The sequence below is a fragment of the Scardinius erythrophthalmus genome (assembly GCF_964197995.2).
Source record: "Scardinius erythrophthalmus genome assembly, chromosome: 14".
NCBI lineage: Eukaryota > Metazoa > Chordata > Actinopteri > Cypriniformes > Leuciscidae > Scardinius > Scardinius erythrophthalmus.
This window is the reverse complement of record NC_138234.1, coordinates 6,019,367-6,044,929: the sequence shown is the minus strand read 5'-3', so window position 1 is coordinate 6,044,929 and position 25,563 is coordinate 6,019,367. Positions and strand designations below refer to the sequence as shown.

General features: G+C 39.5%; 3 protein-coding genes across 4 annotated transcripts; 2 read left to right on the top strand and 1 right to left on the bottom strand.

The window, feature by feature from the left end:
• Window positions 1-4,460: 4,460 nt before the first annotated feature.
• Window positions 4,461-9,236, bottom strand: LOC308701658 (uncharacterized protein). The gene is made up of 12 exons (XM_081384026.1): window positions 8,774-9,236; window positions 7,852-8,005; window positions 7,454-7,679; window positions 7,233-7,359; window positions 6,772-7,070; window positions 6,554-6,644; window positions 6,353-6,469; window positions 6,157-6,232; window positions 5,799-6,056; window positions 5,500-5,671; window positions 5,096-5,244; window positions 4,461-4,684 (listed from the first exon to the last, which is right to left on the bottom strand). The coding sequence occupies exons 1-12, from the start codon at window positions 9,173-9,175 to the stop codon at window positions 4,503-4,505; spliced, it is 2,253 nt and encodes a 750-aa protein (XP_081240152.1). The 5' UTR covers window positions 9,176-9,236; the 3' UTR covers window positions 4,461-4,502.
• A 6,852-nt stretch (window positions 9,237-16,088) lies between these two features.
• LOC308701865 (uncharacterized protein) lies at window positions 16,089-19,948 on the top strand. Of its 2 annotated transcripts, XM_081384334.1 has the most exons (7): window positions 16,089-16,347; window positions 17,879-17,957; window positions 18,048-18,172; window positions 18,347-18,643; window positions 18,843-19,172; window positions 19,414-19,557; window positions 19,657-19,948. In XM_081384334.1, coding segments are annotated over exons 1-6 (951 nt in total). In that variant the 5' UTR covers window positions 16,089-16,346; the 3' UTR covers window positions 19,533-19,557; window positions 19,657-19,948. The 2 variants fall into 2 exon arrangements, with proteins under 2 accessions (XP_081240460.1, XP_081240459.1); XM_081384333.1 differs by having other exon boundaries at window positions 16,124-16,347; window positions 17,879-18,172.
• An 802-nt stretch (window positions 19,949-20,750) lies between these two features.
• calr3a (calreticulin 3a) lies at window positions 20,751-25,562 on the top strand. Its single transcript, XM_081385346.1, has 9 exons — window positions 20,751-20,976; window positions 21,526-21,627; window positions 21,750-21,953; window positions 22,076-22,170; window positions 22,834-23,043; window positions 23,175-23,288; window positions 23,761-23,904; window positions 24,591-24,683; window positions 24,761-25,562. The coding sequence occupies exons 1-9, from the start codon at window positions 20,886-20,888 to the stop codon at window positions 24,965-24,967; spliced, it is 1,260 nt and encodes a 419-aa protein (XP_081241472.1). The 5' UTR covers window positions 20,751-20,885; the 3' UTR covers window positions 24,968-25,562.
• Window position 25,563: the final 1 nt, after the last annotated feature.

Sequence of the window (25,563 nt, the reverse complement as noted above, 5' to 3'; positions counted from 1 at the left end):
TCCTGCCCAGCTCAAAGCCCTCGCCGCCGCTGGTCCTGCCCAGCTCAAAGCCCTCGCCGCCGCTGGTCCCGTCAAGCTCAGAGACGCTTCACGTCACTTCTGCCGATCCAGACGCTGAGCTTCACGTCACTTCTGCCGATCCAGACGCTGAGCTTCACGTCACTTCTGCCGATCCAGAGACTGAGCTTCACGTCAAGTCCGCCCGTCAAGAGTCTCGTCCCGCCGAGACTGAATCTGTTCCTAAGCCTGAATCTGATCCTGATACTGAGCCTGAATCTGTTCCTCTTCCTCTTTCTGCGCCTGTGTCTTCGGACAAGATGGCCGACTCCACGCCTGTGTCTTCGGACAAGATGGCCAACTCCACGCCTGTGTCTTCGGACAAGATGGCCGACTCCACGCCTGTGTCTTCGAACAAGATGGCCGACTCCACGCCTGTGTCTTCGGACAAGACGGCCACCGCCGCCGAACCAGTGTCTCCGGACAAGATGGTCGCCGCCGCCGAGCAAGTGTCCTCAGCAGAGATGGCTGCCGACATGCCTTATCCTGAGCCGGTGTCTGTTCCAGTTCCTGAGCCAGAGCCAGAGCCAGTGTCTGTGTCTGTGTATGTGTCTGTGTCTGTTCCAGTTCCAGAGCCAGTGTCTGTGTCTGTGTCTGTTCCTGAACCTGAGTCGGTGGTGCCAGTTCCAGTGCCAGTTCCGGTGGTGTCTGTTCCAGTTCCTCCGCCGTGGCCGCCCGAGGGGTCTTCACCGCCGTGGCCGCCCGAGGGGTCTTCACCGCCGTGGCCGCCCGAGGGGTCTTCACCGCCGTGGCCGCCCGAGGGGTCTTCACCGCCGTGGCCGCCCGAGGGGTCTTCACCGCCGTGGCCGCCCGAGGGAAAGTCACCGCCGTGGCCGCCCGAGGGAAAGTCACCGCCGTGGCCGCCCGAGGGAAAGTCACCGCCCAGGCTGCCTGAATGGTCGTCTCCGCCCTGGCCGCCTGAAGGTTCGTCTCCTCCTTGGCCGCCTGAATGGTCGTCTTCGCCCTGGCCGCATGAAGGTTCGTCTCCTCCCTGGCCGTCTGAAGGGTTGTCTCCCCCCTGGTCGCCTGCACAGCCTGCTCCGCCCTGGTCGCCTGCACAGCCTGCTCCGCCCTGGTCGCCTGCACAGCCTGATCCGCCCTGGTCACCTGCACAGCCTGATCCGCCCTGGTCTCCCATCCTGCTGCAGTATCCAGGTCCTCTGCCACTCCACGGGCCTGGCCCTCCATCCCGCCCCCGGGTCCGCCTCCGCTCCACCTCCCTCCTGGACAGTTTAGGAGCGTCTGGAATCCGCTCCTTAAAGGGGGGGCTATGTAACGGTCACCAGCTGGAGTGCACTTGAGAGCCACCAGAGGGCACTCCACATAAGACTCTCCTATTCACTCACTACTACATTTCCCATAACTCACTGCCTGGACTCATCATCTCTGATTGCATTCACCTGTGTCTCTTCACCTGTGTCTCATCACCCTGTTAGTCTCAGCCTATGTATACCATGTTCACTCATTCACACACTGCGAAGTTTTGTATGTTGTTGCACTGCACTTCTGAGCGTTTTTCCCTGGTTTTGTGTCTCTTGGTTTTTGGATATCTTGCCCTGTTCCCTGGATTACTCTCTTGCCTCTGGTCCCTGGATTACTCTCTTGCCTCTGGTCCCTGCCTGTTTTGTTTGTTTGTTTTGTTTGTTTGTTTGTTTGGACTGCCTTCCAGTGTATGACCTATTGCTTGTTCTTTGGATAACCCCTAAATAAAGCTGCGTTTGGATCTTTACCTTCAAGTCTCGGAGCAGTTCGTAACATTACCGTAAAACAAAAATCTCTTATTTTGAAATAAATATCACACTGATGACATCACTTGACTTCCTTCTTCCAATTTCCTGAATATCTATGAAGAAAAGCCCATGTTAGATCCACTGTCTCTTCTCAGTTCAATCTTCTCATTTATCTCGTGATTTCATATGAAGCTTTTAGTTGAAGTCACTGGTATGACCTACTTTACTGTTAGTTAATTGTAAAAAAACTAGAATACAAATGGATTAAACTACTTAATTTAGTTAGTATACCATGATTGACAACATGTGGTTTGTTACCTTGCAGCAGCCATTTTGTAAAATTAATTTTTCATGAAAATTGTCACTGGTGATATTGTCACTGGTGTCACCTTTCTTATGGGTAACACCAGTAACACCAGTGACTTCCATTTATAGATCAACTTGATTGTGTCACTGGTGTTACATCTTGTTATATCTTGAAAACAGCACACGTCCAAATGATCTGACGGCGCGGGCGGGTATAGATGTATACACTAGATGTCGCTTGGCTACGGTTTCGTTTCAATGAACTGCAGTAGCCAAGGCGACATCTAGTGTATACATCTATACCTGCCCGCGCCGTCAGATCATTTGGACGTGTGCTGTTTTCAAGATATAACAACGATATAAATACTGTTCGTTTTCTCACACAAACCGCTCGTTTCGTGTCTTAGGCCATCAATGTGTACTTATGATGGGGAATTGTTTCATTTGGACGATGGGGAATTGTTTTAATTTGGACTCTGTGCTTGTGTTTTGAGACAGTGACCGTAGACCTGCATTATATGACTGACAGACAAGAACGGTTTGACCTAAAAATATCAAAATTGAAACTACTGCGGAAACAAAGACACCTACATCTTGGATGCCCTCGAGGTAAGCTAAAACATATCAAAAATTAATTTCAAAGTGAACTATCCCTTTAACATTTCTCTTGTGGACTTACATTATTGACAGAGAAAAAATTAGAAGAATATTTCTTGTTAAACAAGTTTGAAGTTGCTTGTGATTTTCACAGATGGCAGAGTTTCACAGATATGCTTCGTGAACTAAAGACTTTTATTAAAGAGCAACTTGCAGGTTAGAAGACCCAACAAGTCAATGTATAGAAAAATAATGTAGGAACTAGATTTTCTTAAAAAAAAAATTATAAATACGCTACAGTGGCTTCTGGAGTCGTTTTTGTGAGAAAATTTTACTTCCGCATCTGAAAATGGGCGTGACGAGCGAGAGTCGTGACGTAGCGCGAGGGAGAGCGGTCGATTCAAACAACAGGGAAAAATGGATTGCAGTGAAAGAGCTCAGGTTACAAATTACAATGGATGTGAATGAAGAAACCGAGTTCTCCGACGAGCATGCCTATGATGGCCCACAGGCATATAATTATGAGCCTCCTAGGCGAGATAGAGGCCAGGAGGGGGAGATTAGGGGAAGGAACAATGGGTAGAGGAGAGAAGTAGAGTTGTGGTGTCAAGAAAACCAGTGGCGAATAGGGCAAGTGACCTGGTGAGTGCAAGTTAGCACCGTGGCTAACGCTGGTTCATCTACTGTAGGGCTAGTACCTTGATGTTATGCAATAAATCTGCTTTAGCAAACATACGTTCGACCTTGTTCTTGATTAAACATCCATTTAGATTGTCTTAATGTAAGACAGCAACGTTTTGTCTTCTCATATTCTACAACCTACGATTCGAACGCTGAGACAGTGATTATGCAGTCCATCCAAGCTGGTTAGCACTAGCTACATTGACTAATGACCATGCCATAACATAAATAATGACAATACCTAAGCTACAATAACAACAGTCTAACAATCATATCTGTATAAAAATCCAGTAAGTTACGCGGTTTTGCCTGCAAGAGGGAGGGAGAGAGGCAAATGTCTCTCTGATGGCTTTTTGTTGGCTAACGTTAGGTGCTTGTGCGGACATTGCGAGTCTATGACGTCGGCGGTGGACAGCATGTGTTGTCGAGAGGTGGATGCCTATTGGGCCGTAGTTGAGGGTTCAGTTCCGACCACGGATATTACCTGCCTGACGCTCCATCCCGGCTTTGATGCGTGTTGCCTCAACCCGTTTTCACTGCAGGTAGCATACCTCAACTTCAGGCAGGAGCATGGCCCTCTCCAAGTCAACAGACCAGAGTATGTTTAGACGAAGTTATAACACCACATGCCTAATCTATTATAGTTGTCAGTTTTCTACATAAATAAACTTTATATCAAAAGAATGTGCATTATTGATGCTGAGGTTTTAGCAGATTTTCAAACTCAGATGTGCATACATACAGTTGAGGCTCTACAATTAACGTTACCATTATGGAATAGAATAACAGAAAATGTTACATCAAATACTTATCACTTAATTGTAGTGACTATAACAGGATTGTTAATATCATGATTGCCCCCTTCATTGCTCTAGCCAATTCCGATACACAGCCTACAGGCAGGTGGTCCGATGGGCATATGGGTTTCTGGGCAGGGAGATCAGGAAGGCGATACCTGCTTGTGTTGTGGTCGCAATCAGGAGGCAGTTTCCAGAGGAAGGAGGAACATACAGAGGCTTCCAATGGCCCCATATGGGAGGCAATCAATAAATATGTATTTTTGTACAAAATGAACACATCACACAAATTGTCTTGGTGTATAAAATGTATTTCTAATTTCATTGACAGTAATTAGGACTTAAAACGTGAATGACGTTCAAGATGGTGGCCGACTGCCTCATCCTTGGCGATTTTATGATGCGTGGAAAGAGGGGCAGGTGCAGCTGAGGACAGGATGGCGCTGTCTTCTTTGAGGGCCTGTGGTGACCTTATATATCCCTCTCTCAGGGAGACCATCAGGGCTGATGCATATTCTTGATGAGGGAAACAAATATTGAATCACATTCAGTTAAAGGGATACTCCACTTTAAGATGAAAATTCTGTCATCATATAATCATCCTCATGTTGTTTCAAACCTTTTCTTTGTTTCAAAAGATATTTAGAAGAATATCAGTAACCAGACAGTTTTTGGGTCCCATTGAGTTCCATAGAAGGAAAAAAATTTACTATGGAAGTGTTACTGTGTAAACTGTCTGGTTACTGACATTCTTCTAAATATCTTCCTTTTTGTTCAGCAGAAGAAAGAAATTCATACAGGTTTGAAACAACATGAGGGTGATTATATGATGACAATTTTCATTTTAAAGTGGAGTATCCCTTTAACTAGTTAATTCATTGAGTCACCTAAAAATTATCATTAGAAACTGATCATGACACTGCTCACCGTATGATGGTTTCTCTTTTATGGGTCGGACGACCCAGCCACCCTTACGAAACCGGGGGTAACGGACTGCATAGCGCACCTCACCATTGTTTGTTTGCGCTACGTCTCTGTCTCCATTGTTATTGTAGTGGAGGGCCGCTAAGAGAAGTCTGTAGGGAAAATTATACACTTGAGTATTAGGTACCACAACTAAACCAATGTAGTGTGATACACCAGCAATACAATACATTCCAGCATGAGGTTAGTGAGGTGATGATTTGATTCCATGATTATTTATACAGACAGTAGGCTATGCAATGCTGTTGTAATTAACAGTTTTGACCTTTTTCAATGAGGTTTTGGCTGCTATATTAGACTGCATTAGCTGTAGCCATATTCATCCATTAACCTTCATCAACATTTACCTGCTGTACATTCCAAGAAAAGAGAAGCCGGTGTGCTTTGGCGCAAAGTGCAGCATGAGTGAATGGAATGCCTCCAAGGAAAATGTTTGGTGTTGTGGTGAGAGCTGTCGAATATCCTTCAGCAGGGCCTTTCTGGAAGCAACACTTTCCAACTTTATCGCAGCTGTTGATCCTGTAAAAAACAGTGTATTTTATAAGTACTATTATTATTATTAGGCAATTAGTAGTATACTCAAACAAATCTTTGACAAGCACAATGCAAATGTGACCTCTGACCCCAATTGTACAGTCTATTGTACCTGGTTCAAGCCACTGCTTGTCTCTTCCCTCTCCTTCCAGAGGTGGGTGTGCACATTGCGGAAATGAAGGGTAGCTGTGTTCATGTATATCCTGAACATGGTTCAGCATGCTCTGCCACTTGGCCTCCATCTTATCAGAATCGCCATTTGGGGTGGAAGACGCAGTCCAGTATAAATGGTTGATGATGGCGGGTCTCCATAGCTTCAGGTCCTCACAATCCTTCTCCTTGGCCACAGTATCCAGTGCTTTTTGTAGACCTGTTCCAGAGCAGAAACGTGAAATATTGAAAAAGCTATTAGAAATCACAAATAACATCCAAACTAAGCAAAACTACGGCACCGACATTACGTTACATACTTTTCCCAATATGCCAGATGTCGTAGAAATGCCTCGTTCCTTCTGGACACAACTCCTCACGGACCCACTTAGCAACCTATAATATGCAACACATTAAGAATGAGAACATTTACTTCAAGTTCACAGTATAGTTTTACAGTAGATATTATGATATAGAGATCCATCTATCTATTCTGGTCTGTACAAGCATCTTTACCTGCCGATTTCTGTCAGTTATTAGGGTTGACACCTGCATGCCTTGGTCCTTCAGGAACCGCACACTGCGCTTCAGACCCTCTATCTCACACCAGGTGCTGCTTGGGACCTCTGAGCTCTAACAAAAAAAAAAAGATTTGATCATATCAGTAGCTTTTAAACCTGACACCTGATTTATGTGTCTAGCATATTATTAACCTACCTGGACAAGTTGAAGATCCAAAACCTTGTTTATTCGGTCTTCAATCAAGGAATATGTTCCATATTTGGCACAATGTCCAGGAGAGTCTGATCTATAAATATATAAAAGACAGGTTTTTTTTGGTTAATGGAAAAAAAAAAATCACAGACACTTTAGGTATCTGTTAATACTGTGTTGGCCTGTTTTCTGTATCCGCAATAAGAGCCGAATCATAATACCTGCAGTCACCAGAGAGGATCAGTCCACCCCCAATCTCCTTCAGCTCTCTGATGATCCCTCTCTGCTCATTCTGCCAGGCCTGCACGATGGTAGGAATTGTGTAGAGGCGCTGATGGCGGAAAAAAGTGCTGGCACTGATGCACTGCAGCCCAAACAGCTTCAGCATTCGGATGGTCTGAGTAGCCAAGCAGCCCGAAAAGTGAATGGCACCGCTGAGTAGAAGATTGCAGGCTGGCATGTTTCGGTGCAGCATATTTTGATTCTGCCAGTAACGCTGATAGCCACATGCTGTGCAGGCCTGACCGATGTATATGAAACAGGAAATTAATACAACTACTAATACCATTAATGTATATAGTACAAACACAGACCAAATTCAAAGTCACTCACACTTCCTCTGGATTTCCAGGGTAAGGCCATGATTAAACTCCAGACAAACAGTTCAAAAATATTCTCTTACCTGCTTGATTTTTATGTAAGTCCCTTCCTGGAACTCTATTTGTCCCTGGGTTTCTCCACAACAGACCGAGCAAACAGTGAACAGACACATCAGCTGGCTTAGGCAAACAATGAACTTGTCAGCCACACTGGAAAAAGAAAAGGAGAATGCTCATTAATGCTGACAGTGACAATTTGTGGACACAAAATCACAATAAAAATAGGTATTCATTTTTTTTTTACTTGAGGTCATTGAGGGATTCCTGTATTGGCTCTTCTGGATTCTCCTCATCAGATGTCTCACTACTAATCTCCTCGTCTGGGATCCATGACAGATCAGAATGGTCCATGACATCAGAGGATGATTCGTCCTCACTTTGGACCGAACTGGCCAGTGGAGTTGATGTTTGTTGCTCAAACCATTCAGTCTGAGTCCCCACACTAACCATTTCAGGCTTTACCTGAACAGCTAAGATGAACATAGATTAATGTTAGTTGCACAACATCACATAGTCAGTGGTAACAACACATGCACAGCCACAACACTACAGTCCAGTATGAAATGTCTTCTTTATACCATTAGAAGTAATTTGTAAATGTTTGTGCCACATACAGCTAATGATACATACAAGTTACACTACCTGATGAATGTTGCAGACATTTGATGTTGCACTGTGACCCACGATGAAGGACTAATGGTTCAGTATTGTGTAGAGAGAAGCCCTCTGCATCTTCAAAATCTACAGTGCTAGGTGCATCTATCACTTCATTACTGGCTGCACTCTCTGCCAAAATCTGAAAACATAGCAAAATCACACAATAAAATAGGATACAAACTTAGTTACCAACTGGATCAGTAATAAATCAGTAAATAAAAAAGAAATATAAATCCAAAGCAACTCTGACATGTCAAAAACCTTCATTCAAACACATTACTAAAAGCATTTTAGAATTTGATCATTTGAAACATGGCAAGTCACCTCTGACATGGATAAATGGCTTTCAAACAAATGCCTTCTGTACAATTGTGGCTTGTTTGCAGAACCAGCATTATAATGTCCCAGGGAGCTACAACAATTCGTTATTTCATGAATTAAAAACAACCTCAAATCGAATCTAGGGGATTTCTACATATTGAGTAATACATTTGGACCTTGCAATTTACTGGAGAGTATAACGTTAGCTTACGGGGATACAAAATCAGGCGGGAGGAACAGTTTGAATTAAAATGCGGGGGAAACGGGAGAGTTAGGCTAACTGTTAGCTGCCTGCCAATAGCTGCTAGCTAAGTTATAGCATTGTGCAAACTGCTAAATTCATGTCAGAAGGCAGACAATTACGACAACCTGTCCTAAAGCTCAGTCTCTCTCCCGCTCTCTGTATTATTATACTAAAACATTACGAAATCACACAAATTAAGAGTTAAAATAATTAAAAGAAAGACTTACTCTGCTAAGTGCTCGTTTTCGTTGCACATAATTTCTCCCGCTCTCTGTATTATTATACTAAAACATTACGAAATCACACAAATTAAGAGTTAAAATAATTAAAAGTAAGACTTACTCTGCTAAGTGCTCGTTTTTGTTGCACATAATTTCTGCTAACGTTAGCACTTGGTCCTCCAGTCCCGCCCGCGCCAAAATCAGGTGTCAGTTTTGATGGTGGACTTGATTCCATCGAGTGCACCGAGGGAACAGCATCAGTGATCAGCCTCACATGTTCCTTACTCCGAAATCCCATCCGAGATTCCAACAAATCTCCAGGTCGATAATTCTCCGGAGTGAAATGTGCGCCACAAACGACCGAGTGTACGGTGACAGACGCGGCAGTGAAGTCTGCTCTCTTCACCTGAACAAAACGCACCCAAGAACGAAAAGCCTTGTTTTTCCTAGAAGGAAAATGATGGACACGATGTCCTGACAGGCTGGATTTTGTGCAACCAGCACAAACACAAAAATTTACCATTATGGCTTCTCTAAAACTCGATCTAAAACTTTCTCTGTCGCTCACTACTGCTCTAACTACTACACCCACAATGAGAGCGCTGGCTGAACGCGAGCTCATATTTACCTCGCCCTACGTCATATGACGCGTTGCTAAAGGGGGAAAGGCGTATTCCAGAGCCTAGCACATTTTCATCAAAATCTCTACAACCAATTAGATTTCATTAGGAATTTCTACATATGTGTTTTTAAAAAACCTCTTCAGACAATATCAAGTATTAATTCAGTTATAAATTTAACCTGCAAGTTGCTCTTTAAGCCTAGACGGCCTATATCATTTTATTGATATTATTATATTTTGTAATTGTATTGTTTTTAGTCTTATTGGCGTCTTATTAGTCTTATTGGCGTCGCGTCTGAGCGCGTGGTTGTCTTTGGAGCTCCATCGATTGATTTATAATTCTTGATTTCTCTTTAAACTCACTTACAACGAACATTTTCTACTTTTCCTCACCTCATAGTTACAACGCGGATTGTTGAGCAGACGCGTCTCAAGCCTAGTGATCCAACGCTGGATACTCTTATAGGTTACGTCCGTGGATCACGGCTGAACGCGTCTTCTCCGCACTCATTTACAAACAAACATTTTTTTTTCGCCTATCGTGCGTCTACTCTACACCCGTACCCGTAAAAAGATGGATTATATCCAAGACTTAAGCCATAAATTAGTATTAATACTGATAGCATCACTGGTAGCGTCGTTGCTAACTTAACTTACTGTCCATCTGAAATGGCGAATATATCAAATGTAAGTAGTTTACCTTTTGGTGCAGGTGAGGACACATTTGAGCTGCACGCGGTGCAGTCTGAGCTGGAAGCTGTTGAGAAACAGATCCACGACCTTTTAGTAAGAAAAGCCGAGCTGATAGACCGGCGGTTAGCTCTTGAAACATCGCGCGCCGAGGCACACAAATCAGAGATTAACGTTACTAACCCGCTGACTCCGACCTCGTCTACTCCGTGCGTTCCTCAACATCGGTCCCGAACGTCGAGGTCGCGATCAGCCATGGTCTCGTTCACTCCGGCTCCAACATGCCATCACGAAGCCTGGATTTTTCCGCAGCGGAAGACGCGAGCCAGGTCTAGACCAAGAAAACTCTCTCCGACCCTCCCGGTTTTCGAGATATCCACACAAAACCGTTTCTCCCCTCTTCGCGAAACAGAACGCGATGCTGTGATCATCGGCGATTCCATCGTTCGACACGTACACGCTACGTTAAATAAAAGTAAGGTGCATAATCACTGCTTTCCTGGTGCTCGTGTTTCTGAAATCGCTGCTCACGTTCCCGAGATTCTGAACGAGCGCGTCGGAACTGTGGTCCTGCACGCGGGAGGGGCCGACATCAAACTGCGCCAGACGGAGGTTCTGAAGAAAAACTTCAGGAATCTGATCGATACGGTACGCAGCACATCGCCTGATATAACGATTATTGTGTCAGGACCGCTTCCCACGTACCGACTAGGTCATAAAAAGTTTAGTAGATTATTTGCGCTTAATGAATGGTTAATGTCATGGTGCAATGAGCAGAAACTTCTCTTTGTAAATAATTGGAATCTGTTTTGGGAGCGTCCTAGGCTTTACCGTGCTGATGGCTTACACCCAAGCAGATTCGGAGCGGATCTTCTGTCAGATAACATCTCCAAAATGTTAAATACCTTTTGACTAGTAACCAAAAGTCCAAATCATAGTCTCTGCTGCACCAAATTAACTGATATAAATAGTGTAGAACATTGCATAGAAACTGTGTCTATTCCTCGTTTAGTGAGATTAAATAATAAATCTACTGCAGGATCTAGAAAAAATCTAATTGTTATTAAACCAGAAAATGTTGCTATTGGTAATCAAAAACAATTTCTAAAGCTAGGTCTTCTAAACATTAGATCACTCACACCTAAGGCAGTTATTGTAAATGAAATAGTCACAGATAATAGCTTCGATGTACTTTGCCTTACTGAAACCTGGCTTAAACCAAATGATTATTTCGGTCTAAATGAGTCTACTCCATCAGGATACTCCTATAAGCACGAGCCCCGTCTGAATGGTCGTGGCGGCGGTGTTGCAACAATCTATAGAGATTTTCTCAATGTTACTCAGAAAACGGGTTATAAGTTTATTTCATTTGAAGTACTTGTACTAAATGTTACGCTCTTAGATGTTCGAAAAACATCCCTATTATCTCTAGCCTTGGCTACCGTATATAGACCGCCTGGGCCTTACGCTGATTTCCTAAAAGAGTTTGCAGATCTTCTCTCAGACCTATTAGTTAACTTCGATAAAGCATTAATTGTTGGAGACTTTAATATCCATGTAGATAATCAAAATGATGTGTTAGGGGCTGCGTTTACAGATTTATTAAACTCCTTTGGGGTCAAGCAAAACGTTACCGGACCAACTCATCGATTTAATCATACACTCGATTTAATTATATCACATGGAACCGATCCAACCGATATAGATATCATTCCACAAAGTGACGATGTCACTGACCATTACATGGTAACTTGCATATTACGTACTCCTGTAATATATCATGCTGCGCCGCGTTATCGATTAGGCAGAACAATCCTTCCATCCACCATAGATCATTTTTCAAATAGCTTATTGGATCTGTCTCAGCTGCTCAGTGAACCCAAACAAACAGATGAACTTGAGGAATTAACTAGCACTATGAGCACCATTCTCTCTGGATCATTGGATATTGTTGCGCCCATTAGATTAAAAAAGGTCAGAGAGAAAAGTAAAGCACCATGGTACAACAATACTACGCGTGTTCTAAAGAGAGAAACCCGTAATTTAGAGCGTAAATGGAAACAAACTAACTTAGAGGTCTTTAGAATCGCATGGAAAGACAGTATGTCACGTTATAAAAAGGCCCTAAAAGCGGCCAGGGCTGAGCATCTCCGCAAACTAATAGAAAACAACCATAACAATCCTAAGTTCTTATTTAACACCGTGGCGAGACTAACAAATAAACAGATGTCTCCTGAACAAAATATTCCATTACAGTTTAGTAGTAATGATTTCATGAAGTTCTTCACTGAGAAAATAGAAAACATCAGAACCACAATTGTAAACGTTCAATCCTCAATCGCGCCTTATAATTCAGCCTCAATTATCACCCCGCAAGAACAATTACAGTGCTTTACAACTATAGAACAAAAAGAGTTAAATAAACTTTTTACTTCATCTAAAACAACAACATGTTTACTAGATCCTATACCAACTAAACTATTGAAAGAAGTGTTACCTGTAGTGGAAGAGCCTCTCCTCAATATTATTAACTCGTCTTTATCTTTAGGTTATGTTCCAAAAACATTTAAACTGGCAGTTATAAAACCTCTCATTAAGAAACCACAATTAGATCCGAATAATCTAGTAAATTATAGACCCATTTCAAATCTACCTTTTATGTCTAAAATACTAGAAAAAGTTGTGTCCGCTCAACTGGGCTCTTTCTTACAAGAAAATGACGTCTATGAAAAGTTTCAATCTGGGTTCAGGCCGCATCATAGCACTGAAACTGCGCTCGTTAAAATCACAAATGATTTACTTTTAGCTTCTGACCAAGGCTGTATCTCAATACTAGTTTTACTTGATCTTAGTGCTGCGTTCGATACTATAGATCATACAATACTCTTAGATCGATTACAAAATTATACTGGTGTTCAAGGACAAGCATTAAGCTGGTTTAGATCGTATTTATCTGACCGCTACCATTTTGTTTATTTAAATGGAGAAAAATCTATCATAACTCCAGTAAACTATGGAGTGCCGCAGGGATCTGTGTTAGGTCCTCTATTATTCTCAATATATATGCTGCCACTTGGAAATATTATAAGGAAACATGGAATTAGTTTCCATTGTTATGCTGATGACACTCAAATCTATATTTCATCAAGGCCGGATGAAAACGCTAAATTATCCAAATTGACAGAGTGTGTTAAAGATATAAAAGATTGGATGACGCGTAATTTTCTTTTATTAAATCCAGACAAGACAGAGGTACTACTTATCGGTTCAAAAAACCACCCAAAAAACCTCTCGCAATACAACTTTAACATAGTAGGATGTCCTGTTACTTCATCCTCTACAGTAAAAGACCTGGGTGTTATATTAGACCGCAACCTGTCTTTTGAAAATCATATTTCATATGTTACAAGAACAGCCTTTTTCCACCTTAGAAACATTGCTAAGCTACGTAATATGCTATCTGTTTCTGATGCAGAAAAGTTAGTTCATGCGTTCATGACCTCGAGACTAGATTACTGTAATGCGTTATTAGCCGGTTGTCCTGCATCCTCAATAAACAAGCTACAGTTAGTCCAAAATGCCGCCGCTAGAGTTCTAACTAGATCAAGAAAATATGATCATATAACACCGATTTTATCATCACTACATTGGTTACCTATAAAGTCCCGTATTAATTACAAGGTATTGCTACTGACTTATAAAGCCCTAAACGGCTTAGCTCCAGTATATTTAACGGATCTTCTATCGCCCTATAATCCATCGCGCTCTTTAAGATCACTAAATTCGAGGCTTTTGGTCATACCTAGGATATCCAGATCCACCAAAGGAGGGAGAGCATTTTCACATTTAGCACCAAAACTCTGGAATAGTCTTCCGGATACTGTTCGTTGCTCAGACTCGCTCTCCCAGTTTAAAACTAGATTAAAGACGCATCTCTTCAGCCAGGCATTCATATAATACTTTTAATCTTACAGTTAAATCCGACCTCTAGTTTATAAACGCCAGAGGAGAACTGGCCCCCGACTGAGCCCGGGTTCTCCCAAGGTTTTTTTTCTCCATTAGGTCACCTGATGGAGTTTTTCGGTTCCTTGCCACTGTTGCCTTTGGCTTGCTCAGTTGGGGATATTTAATTTAATTAATCAATCAACAATACTATTGATCAGCATTACCAAACGTAGACGTTCCACTAGAAACAAACATTGATGTATTGTTCTAATTTATTGCTGTGAAGCTGCTTTGATACAGCCTGTGTTGTGAAAAGCGCTATATAAATAAACTTGACTTGACGTGACTTGACTTATTAGTGTCATTAAATATTTTGTTAATGTGCTATGGAAATAAAATACTGACGAACAACGATGCCGGTCTTCATCTTGGCTCTGTATAAGAATGATGCGTCTGTTAAAACAAGCACTCTTGACAATTTGTGAATGGATCACCTTGAAATTAAATTTTGTTGTGGGATGTAGTTATTTAGTCTGTTCTAAAAATATTTTCTTTGAGTCCTCATACGCGCGTGTCGGTGATGTCACAAGTGTGGTTATGTGGTGATGTCGTTATGAATTTAGGCAAGGCAAATTAGTTGTAGTTCCTAATTAATGTAATACCAATACTAGCTTCATAATAGTAGTAATGATTTAATACATTACTGGGAAAACGAGCCAATTATCGTATTGATATCGTCAAAGGCATCTGCCAGCAGCGATATCTCTGACTATCGTCTATACACGATACTATCGTCTATCCGCACAACCCTAGCTGATGTGTAGTTATCTTCTAGTCATTGATAAGCAAATTCTGTCTTGATAATCTATAAATCGTGTTCCGGGGCGGGATTTATGCAAATTATAGGGTTGGTGATGTCACTAACCCGGGAGGAATGTCGTGTAGTCCCTACCAGCTGTTTGTTGTAGCCCCTAAAAAGCGATTTCTTTAAAAGCAAATATCTCCCTTTGCTTTGAACTTTGAGCGTCGTAACTTTGCAGATGTTGTTTATGCTCAAACAGCAACATTACACACTAACTAAAGTTAGAAAAGTTAAATCATAATCAACCATCTCTTTAACAACATATCTTTACTAGAGGAGATGCAGGAGTTCACCAAATACTTGCGCATGCGTAGAAGCAAGCTTTAACAACTTATCTGTTTGGATATAAAGCTACAGAACACTGTTCTACAGTGGATAAACAGCTTCTGCTGGATGTTTGTCGTCTCTGTGTGTGTCAGTAGTTTGTGGCTGAAGCGTTTCTGCATTTCCTCTCCTGCTAATAAGAAGCTCACAATCTTCCACTCCACACAAAACATCTTTACACTGAAATAAAGTGAATCCATCAACAGTCAAATAAGAGTCACAGGTCAGAGGTCAAATATGATTGACAGCTCACAGCACTAAATAACACACCAGTAGATACAGATATCTAATCCAATATTTCACTCTTCTGCTATTAGTTTTCATTCAGGGCCAGAATTCATTTGAAAATGTAAGATCAGCAAAAGCTTGTTGATTTCCGTGACGTTAAAGGAGACGGATGTGTGAGCGGAAACTAACTGAGGTTGGGGGAGGATTCACACACAACCTGATAAATATCTCAGTTCAGTTATCTTTCAGATCAATCTGAGTGTTTCAGACATTAAGAGTTACTATCGTGGGCTTTTCAGTGAACCGATGAAGAAAATGTTTCTCAAATTAGTTTTGCTCTGTTTGTGTTTGTGGCGTCTGGATGGTGAGTTTTAAATGTGTTTTTCTGGTTTCAGTTGTTTCTGTTCTGATGTGATAAATTACTGGTTAAAATAGTCAGAAAGGATTAACATTCACTGTTATTCTCGTATAGAAACATATAATGTGTGATTTTACTGAGAGATAACACTCTTATTTGAGATTAAAGTCACTTGATTATATAAAACTGTTTAACTATTTATCATTTTCATTCTTCATCTTTTGTCTTTGTACTGCTGCAGAATATTAATCACTTCACATTTACATGATTAAAAGTATTTTAGTGAAGCTTCATCAAACCAACATCAAGTGATTTTAAAGCTTTAATCTGTGAAAAACTCTGTTCTTCAGGAGTGTTTGGTGAAGATGTGATTAGGACTGAGACGTATTCACTCTCTCTAAACTCTGGTCTTACTGAAATGAAGGATGATGATGTGATTCAGTGGAGGTTTGGAGATGGAAACACTTTAATAGCTGAAATCAATGTAACGGCCGACAGAATCACTGTATATGATGATGTTCTTGATGGGAGATTCAGAGACAGACTGAAGCTGGACAATCAAACTGGATCTCTGACCATCACAAACATCACAACTGAACATGCTGGATATTATGAACTACAGATCAACAGTGTGATCAAGGGTTTCAGTCTCACTGTCTACGGTGAGTTTATTATTGTTTTCATTTATTTTATTTATTGCAACATTACAGTAAATCTGAAGAAGTATCAAATTACTTAAAATGTCTAAATAGCTTTTTTCAGATTAATATTTAACTTTCTATTTCAGTTTTAAAGTTTAGAGTTTATAATCTACAGATCAACAGTGAGATCAAGAGTTTCAGTCTCATTGTCCGCAGTGAGTAAACCTTTTGAGTGATACGGTCCCACATCTGGGATTTGGAATGTTCAGTGATGATGTCACATAACTGTCAGATTCAAACTCTTCAGACAATTTGAACTGCGGCGCAAACAAACATGGCGGCGCCATCTCACATTTTAAATCAAGATCATGACGGTTCGCCATGGAAACAATAATGGGGAAACGTTTTAAAATAAATGTTGCCTTGATAAACTCACCCAGTCAGAATCACACATGAAAGGGTTAAATAGACTATTGGTTTCACCTGTTTTTAATGACAAAATTAAATTAAACTCCATTTTTTCTTTTCATTGTTTTATGATATTGTTTATTTCAGTCACTCTAAACTCTGATCTTAGTAATAGTAGTTTATAGTAATCATCAGGATTTTTAAAATGCAATGTTTGATAGAGAGCAAACGCAGTGTTGACAGAGCCGGCTAATATGATCACACTTCCTGGTTCTAGTAAGAGCTCGAGCTGCTGGAGTTTGCTTGGTAACGCTTTAGATTACAGCCCGCAAAGAACTGCGTATTTAAAACTAATTTACACTGTAACTTTCTGTAATTATAGTGTACCTAACATGTAAAGTTTTAGGAATAAAGGGGTAATAACCAGAAGAATTAACAAATTATTTTAGAACTAAGCGTTACTTATTCTACTATTATGATACAACAATCTCACATTTGAGAAATTTAGCGAGAACAGACACTGCAAACCGTTTTGTAATAACAGTATACCAATACATATAGGCTTTTAAAATTATAGGGTCCATATCTGTGCATTTATACAGGACTCTCTTTTAACAAAAGTGCACTGAGAACTAAAACTATTGCAACTTTTGCTTAAATACTGGAGAAATATACTCTTGTTCATGTAGTTACAGGGTAAGTGTGACTTCTACGGGCTGGACATTTAAGTGGAGCTTGTTACTCTTTTCCTCTATTAAGTCAATACTAACAATTTCTTTTCTTTTTTTCTGTCAGATCAAGTTTGAATTAAAAACTCAGTTATTATGGATTGATTAAATAAAATAATATAAATATGAAGCTCAGATACTCAGCATTAATTTTAGTGTGACATTAAACATTACAGTAAAAGTGTATTTTTTAGTTATTGTTCCATATATAAATCTATTTCTCTTTTCATTCCTCAACTTTTGTCTTTGAACTGCTGCAGAATATTATTAATTTCACATTTAACTGGTTAAAAGTATTTTAGTGAAGCTTCATCAAACCAACATCAAGTGATTTTAAAGCTTTAATCTGTGAAAAACTCTGTTCTTCAGGAGGGATTGCTTTTGTGTTAGATGATTCAGTCCTTATGTCATTGAAGTCAGTGTCAGTGATTGAGGGATATTCAGTCTCTCTAAACTCTGGTCTTACTGAAATGATGGATGATGATGAGATTCAGTGGAGGTTTGGAGATGAAAACCCTGCAATAGCTGAAATTAATAAACGGGCCGACAGAATCACTGTAAATGATGATGTTCTTGATGGGAGATTCAGAGACAGACTGAAGCTGGACAATCAAACTGGATCTCTGACCATCACAAACACCACAACTGAACATACTGGACTTTATAAACTACAGATCAACAGTGAGAACAAGAGATACATGCTCATTGTCATTGGTGAGTTAAATATCAGTTTCAGTTGTTTTATGTTTTATTCAGCACAAAGATACAATTATTAATGCAACGTTCATTTTGATTTTGGTTTTTAATGATGATATTAATTTCAATTTTAAATTTCAAACTATTTACTTTCATACATCATTAACTCTGTGTGTGTGTTTGGTGATTCAGGCCTGAAGTCAGTGATGAAGGGAGATTCAGTCTCTCTAAACTCTGATCTTACTGAAATGAAGGATGATGTGATTCAGTGGAGGATTAGAGATAAAAACACTTTAATAGCTGAAATCAATGTAACGGCCGACAGAATCACTGTATATGATGATGTTCTTGATGGGAGATTCAGAGACAGACTGAAGCTGGACAATCAAACTGGATCTCTGACCATCATAGACACCACAACTGAACATGAAGGACATTATTATCTAAAGATCAACCGTGAGATCAAGAGTTTCTTTCTCGCTGTCATTGGTGAGTTCAAAAAAGTTTACACCTGTTTTTTAATGACATTTTTTTTAATTAATTCATACAACATTTTTTTTGTTATTTTATATTTTATATTTTTAATGTAAATTTTAAACTATTCAAATTCAATAAACCATTGTAACGTTATTTAACAGTATTAATCTTTGCAAACCCTGTTTCTGTTTGTTCTCTGTGTGTTTGACAGATGAAGTGTCAGTGAAGGAGGGAGATTCAGTCTCTCTAAACTCTGATCTTACTGAAATGAAGGATTATTATCAGGTTCAGTGGAGGTTTGGAGATGAAAACACTGTAATCGCTGAAATCAATAAACTGACCGACAGAATCACTGTATATGATGATGTTCTTGATGGGAGATTCAGAGACAGACTGAAGCTGGACAAACAAACTGGATCTCTGACCATCACAAACACCACAACTGAACATGAAGGAGATTATAAACTACTGATCAACAGTGAGAGAACGATATTTACAGGAGGAAGATTCTCATTAAAATCATTCAGAGTTTCTGTCTATGGTGAGTAAAGATAATTTTTCTTCTCCTTTAAATATTCTTATCTACTATTTACATGTTAAATTGTTTGAATCGTTTTATAATTAGAGATGACAGACCGTATAAAACTCACTTGGAACCGAATATAAGATTGTTGATTAGATTTGATCATATTTCTGTGTATTCAGAAATATTAGTTGATGTCAGCGCTGATATTAGTGTTTATTGACTGATCTGATCTCAGTTTGATGTGTTTATTCCTCAGACTCTGTCCACTGGTGTGGTCCTACTGAAGCTGTGATCCGATTGGTCCTCTCTGCTCTGGTGGGCGTGGCTACTGTCATTATTGTGGTTTATGAGATCAGATCCAGAAGAGCTGAATGAGATCAAGCACATATTCACACATCAGGTACATGATTGATGATGGCATTTCTCACAAACTGATTTTGCATGTATAAATATCTGTGAGATTTATTAATTTATGGCCTTTTATGTTCATCTTTTTCAGGAAGTATCGAAATTTAAAGCAGAACGCTGAACTTTAAAGGTTCTTCAAGTGTGTTTTTTGGTCTTCAAGTGTGTTTTTTTTTCATAACAAATCCTGATGATTATTTGAGTTTGTGCTCTCTTTCAGTGTCAGATTTTAACAGTGTCACTTTATTTTTTATATTTCACTTTATTGTTTATAACTTCTCAGATACAAAAAGAATGAATAAAGACACACAGATCTCTCTTTTCTACTGCTGTATATTTGATGTATTTTCTTGCTTTTATCAATAAAGTTTCTCACTCTGAGGTTCAAGAGTCTCTCATGATTTATTCAGAGGAATACAAACTTATGTAGCCTATTTAAATATTTCAGCAGTGAACCATATACATCTTTATTTCTAATTTTTTCAAAAGTCAAATAGCCTATCTGTAAAAACCTTATTTATTTATCTATGTTTAATATTACCAATTAGTTTATTTTTGTTTTTGCAATATTCCGGTATAAACAACATACAGCTAAAATATTATTTAAAAAAAAAATGTTTCTAAATTGTATTAACTCATAAAACTAACTCTGTTACATGTTCTATTTGCAGATTTACTGCAAGAAATGCAGCATCACATAATATTTTTCTTGTTTATTATTATGTCAAGGATCTCACAATTTGGCATTTTTTCATTCCATTTGACTATGAATATAGTAACGGGCAATCATAATAATTAAATCAAATATAAACAAAAGATTTTTATCACCATCAAATGAAAAATATTTTAGTATAACATCAACTTCTTCAAAGTTAACAGGAATCACAGCTTTTCTTTGTAAGTAATTACTGAGTTCTCTCCAAAATATTTGGGTCTTGGGACACTCCTTAAAATAATTCATTATTTATACACAATAATTCTATAATTCATAGTCTCAGGGGAAATTTGACAAAAAACACAAATATCTTCCATGTTCACTTTAAAACGCTGTACCACACGTGACTTTATTATGACTACATAAGAGTCCATGAAAGTAATGCTTGTACTTCCTCCGTGTTCCAATCACGTGCTTAGCAGAAGCCCCGCCCACAGCGCTGACTCTTCACTCGTGGTCTCCTCTGATTGGCTGCACGTCCAGCCAATGAGTCTCAGCCATCTGTGCAGGAACACAACCGAGCCATATTTCACTGAGCATTAGCTCGAGCAGCATTAATTATTATATCAGGATCTTAATCTAAATACAGATCCTTTAACAGTGCAGAGATGCGGGTCGCTGCAGCCGTGTGCTTTATATCTGCACTGGCTTTCACTGTACATGCAGATGTGTATTTTAAAGAACAATTTCTGGATGGAGGTAAATCTCTCTTCTTTGATCGTGCATGACATCAGACACAGTCACTATTTCACGGAGATATGTTTCTTCAAATAATGTCAAAATAATGTATTTTTATGATGTATTGAGGAAGTTTACTTTAATGCATTTATGTGATCAAAGTCAGTTGTATCATTTCACCAGTGTCACTTTCATTTACTGTATTTGCAAATTACACTGTTATACAACTTACATGTCATGCTAGGAATTCATGATTTGTGAAAATGATTCAGATTTGTATCTTAATACATACTTACTCATAGATTATGACAACATTTTTTTATTATTAATGAATCAGTGTTAAGTTTTGGTTTCAGTTCACTTTTTAGACCATTTAATCTGTTGTCGTCTTAGAAACACAATTAAGGCACTAGAGTTTCATATCTGTTGTTTTTAACTTACAATTATTTGCACAATTTAAATGCATCCATATTAACTTTCCAGCTTGAAAATATTTTCGTGTAATGGCTTATGATGAACAATACATATCCAATATAAAAGATTTCTTGCTATTAAACTTTGTATCTCCAGATGGTTGGAAAAGCCGATGGGTCGAATCCAAACACAAATCCGACTATGGCCAGTGGAAACTGACCTCAGGGAAATTCTACGGCGATGCTGAGCATGATAAAGGTCAGAGGTCACGGCTTCTTTCACCGAAGCTCAATTGCTTATGCAAATGTCTTCATCTTTAAAGAAAATTTGAAGAGTCAATGTGAGATGACTTCTAATGCAATGTTTTTTTCCCCTTCAAGGTTTGCAGACAACTCAAGACGCCCGTTTTTACGCTCTATCCAGTCGCTTTGACTCGTTTAGTAACGAGGGTAAACCGGTAGTGATCCAGTTCACTGTGAAACATGAGCAGAAGATCGACTGCGGCGGTGGGTACGTGAAAATCTTCCCCGCCGACCTGGACCAGACCGATATGCACGGCGATTCACAGTACTACATCATGTTCGGTAAGTCATGGTTGGTGTAGATGATGTTTTGTTGGGTTTCTAGGTGGAAAAACTAGGTAGCACAACATTGGCATATGCTTTCACTATTTTTGTGTCATTTTCACTTTTAACCTTCCTCGTAGGACCCGACATCTGTGGCTACAGCACCAAGAAAGTTCACGTCATTTTCAACTACAAAGGCCAAAATCACCTAATCAAGAAGGACATCAAATGCAAAGTATGTTTTAAAACAAAATGTAATTTAACTGTACATAGATGTGAAAATGCACAATCCAAACTTTTTGAATACAGACCTAAGGCAAAGAAGACATTTTGCAGAAAAAATGGAAGTGTAAAAAAGAAAATCGAACTTTACGTTTACTGTAAAGCAAATGTACTGTACTAAACAATTTTTATTTCATGCAAAATACATATTTTATAAAATAATTTGGACTCTGAAAATCAAAGCCATAAGTCTTACCAAGATGTGCACCAAATTTGAAGCTTGTATCACAAAAATTGAGTTTTCGTTTAGGCGCTGTACCAAAAATAGCCACCGGGTGACAAATCAACAATCTCACGAAACAGTCGTCAAATGTGGAACCTTGAGTCTCAGACACTCCCAACGATATGTGTTTTGTCAAGATTAGAGAAAGATTTTGATTATAAAATTATAATATGAAACATGGCACCACCCACTAGTGGGAGGAGCCTGTCAAAAGGTTTTAAAGTACTGTTTTCATGGTATCACAATGTCTGGTTTTCACCGGATGAATTTTAAGCTTTCGATTGATACTTAATTGATATGTGGAAGGGGAAAAATGTGCCCCAAAGGCAGTTAAAATGTTTCAAAATGACATCATAGTCGTTATAATTCAGTTGCTTTGTTTGTGCCCGTCAGGACGATGAACTCACACACCTGTACACGCTGATCCTGCGACCGGACCAGACGTACGAAGTGAAAATCGACAACGAGAAAGTTGAGTCTGGCTCTCTGGAGGAAGATTGGGACTTACTTCCTCCCAAAAAGATCAAGGATCCAGAGGCCAAGAAGCCCGAGGATTGGGACGACCGGGCGAAAATCGACGATCCTGAAGACGCGAAACCTGAGGTACGTTCTCAATCGTTAATCACCATAACCTGATCCGCACATCATAGCGTGCAAGAAATCTGTGTACTATTTCAAAATAGTTGTTCTTTGACACAAATGGTGCATTAAAAGTGTATATCCCTGCGGTTCAGGACTGGGACAAACCTGAGAACATTCCCGACCCTGATGCCAAGAAACCAGACGATTGGGATGAAGACATGGACGGAGAATGGGAACCTGCGATGATCCCAAACCCAGAGTACAAAGTACAAAACCACAGTCCTTACGTAGAAAATCCTAATATTAAGCTCAACCAAACAAGCCACAAAGTGGTTGAATTGGTCTAGTTGAATGGTTTTAGACTATTGGGAGACCAGCTAAAACCAGTTTAGGCTGGTCCTTCCAGAAGGGTAGGCAGCCAGCAGAAGGTTTCGGGTTCAATCCAAAGTAGATTTGGACTTTTTGAGAGAGATTAATGCTCTTGATCAACATCACATTGACTGTTTCTGCAATTTGCTGTATTTTAAGTGATCTTAAAGGTAAAAGGTTGATGATCTCGATCAGGGGTGCGGTTCCCGACGCCAACTATAATTGCAAGTTCTGTCAATACCAACGCGATTAAAACGGAACTCGTGACCATAGTTGGCTAACGAAGCTTTTGGGGAACGCACCTGAGTGGTTGTTTATTATACAGGAACCAGTTTCACCAACTGATCTAACTAAGTTTTGTTGATGTAGGGCGAGTGGAAACCAAAACAGATCGACAACCCCAACTACAAAGGCACTTGGATTCACCCTGAAATCGACAACCCTGAGTACAAGGCAGACAACGCCATTTACAAATTCGAGAAGATTGGCGTTCTGGGACTGGATCTTTGGCAGGTATGGTTTAGATTGTTGTGCTGTTGAATCAACATCATAATGTTCAGTTGTAGGGTTTCAACAGATTTGGTTTGGGTTTTCACTGGTGAAATTTAACCAGATATTTGACAACTTTTTTTAGGGGATTTTTGCGATCAAAATGACTGATTTTGTGGCGGTAATTTCCGAAATTGTGGCAAATTGGTCACATTTACCATATTAGGTATGATTTTAGAGGTACAATATCTTACCAGTGTTATTTAAGTATCATTGATATAATATTATAGTTTTATTGATAATTTTAGGGTTTTTTTTCTGCAAAAACAAACAAGCTTTCTGCATTTGTCTTACCAAATTCTGACACACAACTGTTAAACAATATATCATTATGTTTGGTATATTATTTTATTTTTGCTATTAAAAAGAAAAACCAAATTCTAGGACGTTTTGTCACGTTAACAAAATTAAGAGAAGTGAAGCAAACTGAAACAAAGCGTGCAAGTACCCCACTGAGATCTTTTTCGTGTCATAATACATCAAGAACATCCAGTGCTTTATTTAGTTTCATCACTAAATGCATTTTGTCAATAAATGATATAGTACTGCACTTTTTGTAATTATTTTGTGGTTAAATGGTGAATGATTCAGGAAATTTGATCTCAGATTCACGAAAATCACTGTTTATAACTAGTTTACCTTTCTTGCAGGTGAAATCTGGAACCATCTTTGACAACTTCCTAATCACCGATGATGTTGAGGAGGCTGAGAAATTTGGTACAGAAACATGGGGCGCAACGAAGGTAATACATTGGGTTTATTTCCACAGCAATGTGTTTAAGATGATGTGCGTCTTACCGGTGTTGTGTTTTTGTATCAGGGGCCAGAAAAAAATATGAAGGACCAACAGGAAGAGGAAGAACGGAAAAAGCGGGAAGATGAGGAAAAGAGCAAGAAGGATGATAATGAGGAAGACGAGGAGGACGAAAATGAGGAGGATGAGCCAGAGGAGGAAGAGCACACAGAAGAACCTCCTGAGGAGGAAGAGGAGGGTGATGATGATGCGCCCCACAAAGATGAGTTGTGAAGAAGAATCCCTTCCTGAATGAGCAGATCTGATGTGTTTCTGTTGTCTTTTTCTTTAAATGTGGTGTGAATTCTTGGCCCCGCCCCTTCTAGTCACATGTCGCATCCCTAAACTCAGATTTCTTTTGGTTTTGCTGCTAGAAGCCCCACCCCATCATGTTCATAGTACGACCTGTTAAACTTTAGACTAATAGATGTTTGGGTTTTCTGTTCAGTCTCGAGTCGTGCAAGGGGGAAAATTCTGATGTTGATCATATGTTGGATTTGCACTTTTTTAAATAAATGATTTATTTTTAAATCCTCGTCTGGGTCATTTTTCCAAAATGTGTTGGAAAAAAATCCACTTCAGTATGTGGATATTAAATTGTCCTCATTTTTGGTTTAAAGTGTAAGTTTTATTTATTAAGTGCAACGCAAGTAATTAATTACATTTTATTTCTAAAAAAAAAAACACTTAAAGAAAACAATTAAAGCATGTGTTATTCAGTTTAGTTCAGAATTTACATGATTTAAATATTTATTGCTGAGGATTTAAGCATTGTATAACTTTCCTGACATAATGACAAAGTCCCATTAAAATGTACTTTTTGAATTTCA

Bases quoted from the DNA above. Each gene is read 5' to 3' on its own strand.
- LOC308701658 (XM_081384026.1), bottom strand. From the start codon at position 9,175: ATGGTAAATTTTTGTGTTTGTGCTGGTTGCACAAAATCCAGCCTGTCA. The intron at 8,006-8,773 runs GTAAGTCTTACT...CTATGTTTTCAG, and splicing joins AAAAACGAGCACTTAGCAGA to ATTTTGGCAGAGAGTGCAGC. The intron at 6,233-6,352 runs GTAAAGATGCTT...TGCATATTATAG, and splicing joins TAACTGACAGAAATCGGCAG to GTTGCTAAGTGGGTCCGTGA.
- LOC308701865 (XM_081384333.1), top strand. The intron at 18,644-18,842 runs GTGAGTTCAAAA...TGTGTTTGACAG, and splicing joins TTTCTTTCTCGCTGTCATTG to ATGAAGTGTCAGTGAAGGAG. The intron at 19,173-19,413 runs GTGAGTAAAGAT...TTTATTCCTCAG, and splicing joins ATTCAGAGTTTCTGTCTATG to ACTCTGTCCACTGGTGTGGT.
- calr3a (XM_081385346.1), top strand. From the start codon at position 20,886: ATGCGGGTCGCTGCAGCCGTGTGCTTTATATCTGCACTGGCTTTCACT. The intron at 23,044-23,174 runs GTACGTTCTCAA...CCTGCGGTTCAG, and splicing joins CTGAAGACGCGAAACCTGAG to GACTGGGACAAACCTGAGAA. The intron at 23,289-23,760 runs GTACAAAACCAC...TTGTTGATGTAG, and splicing joins TCCCAAACCCAGAGTACAAA to GGCGAGTGGAAACCAAAACA.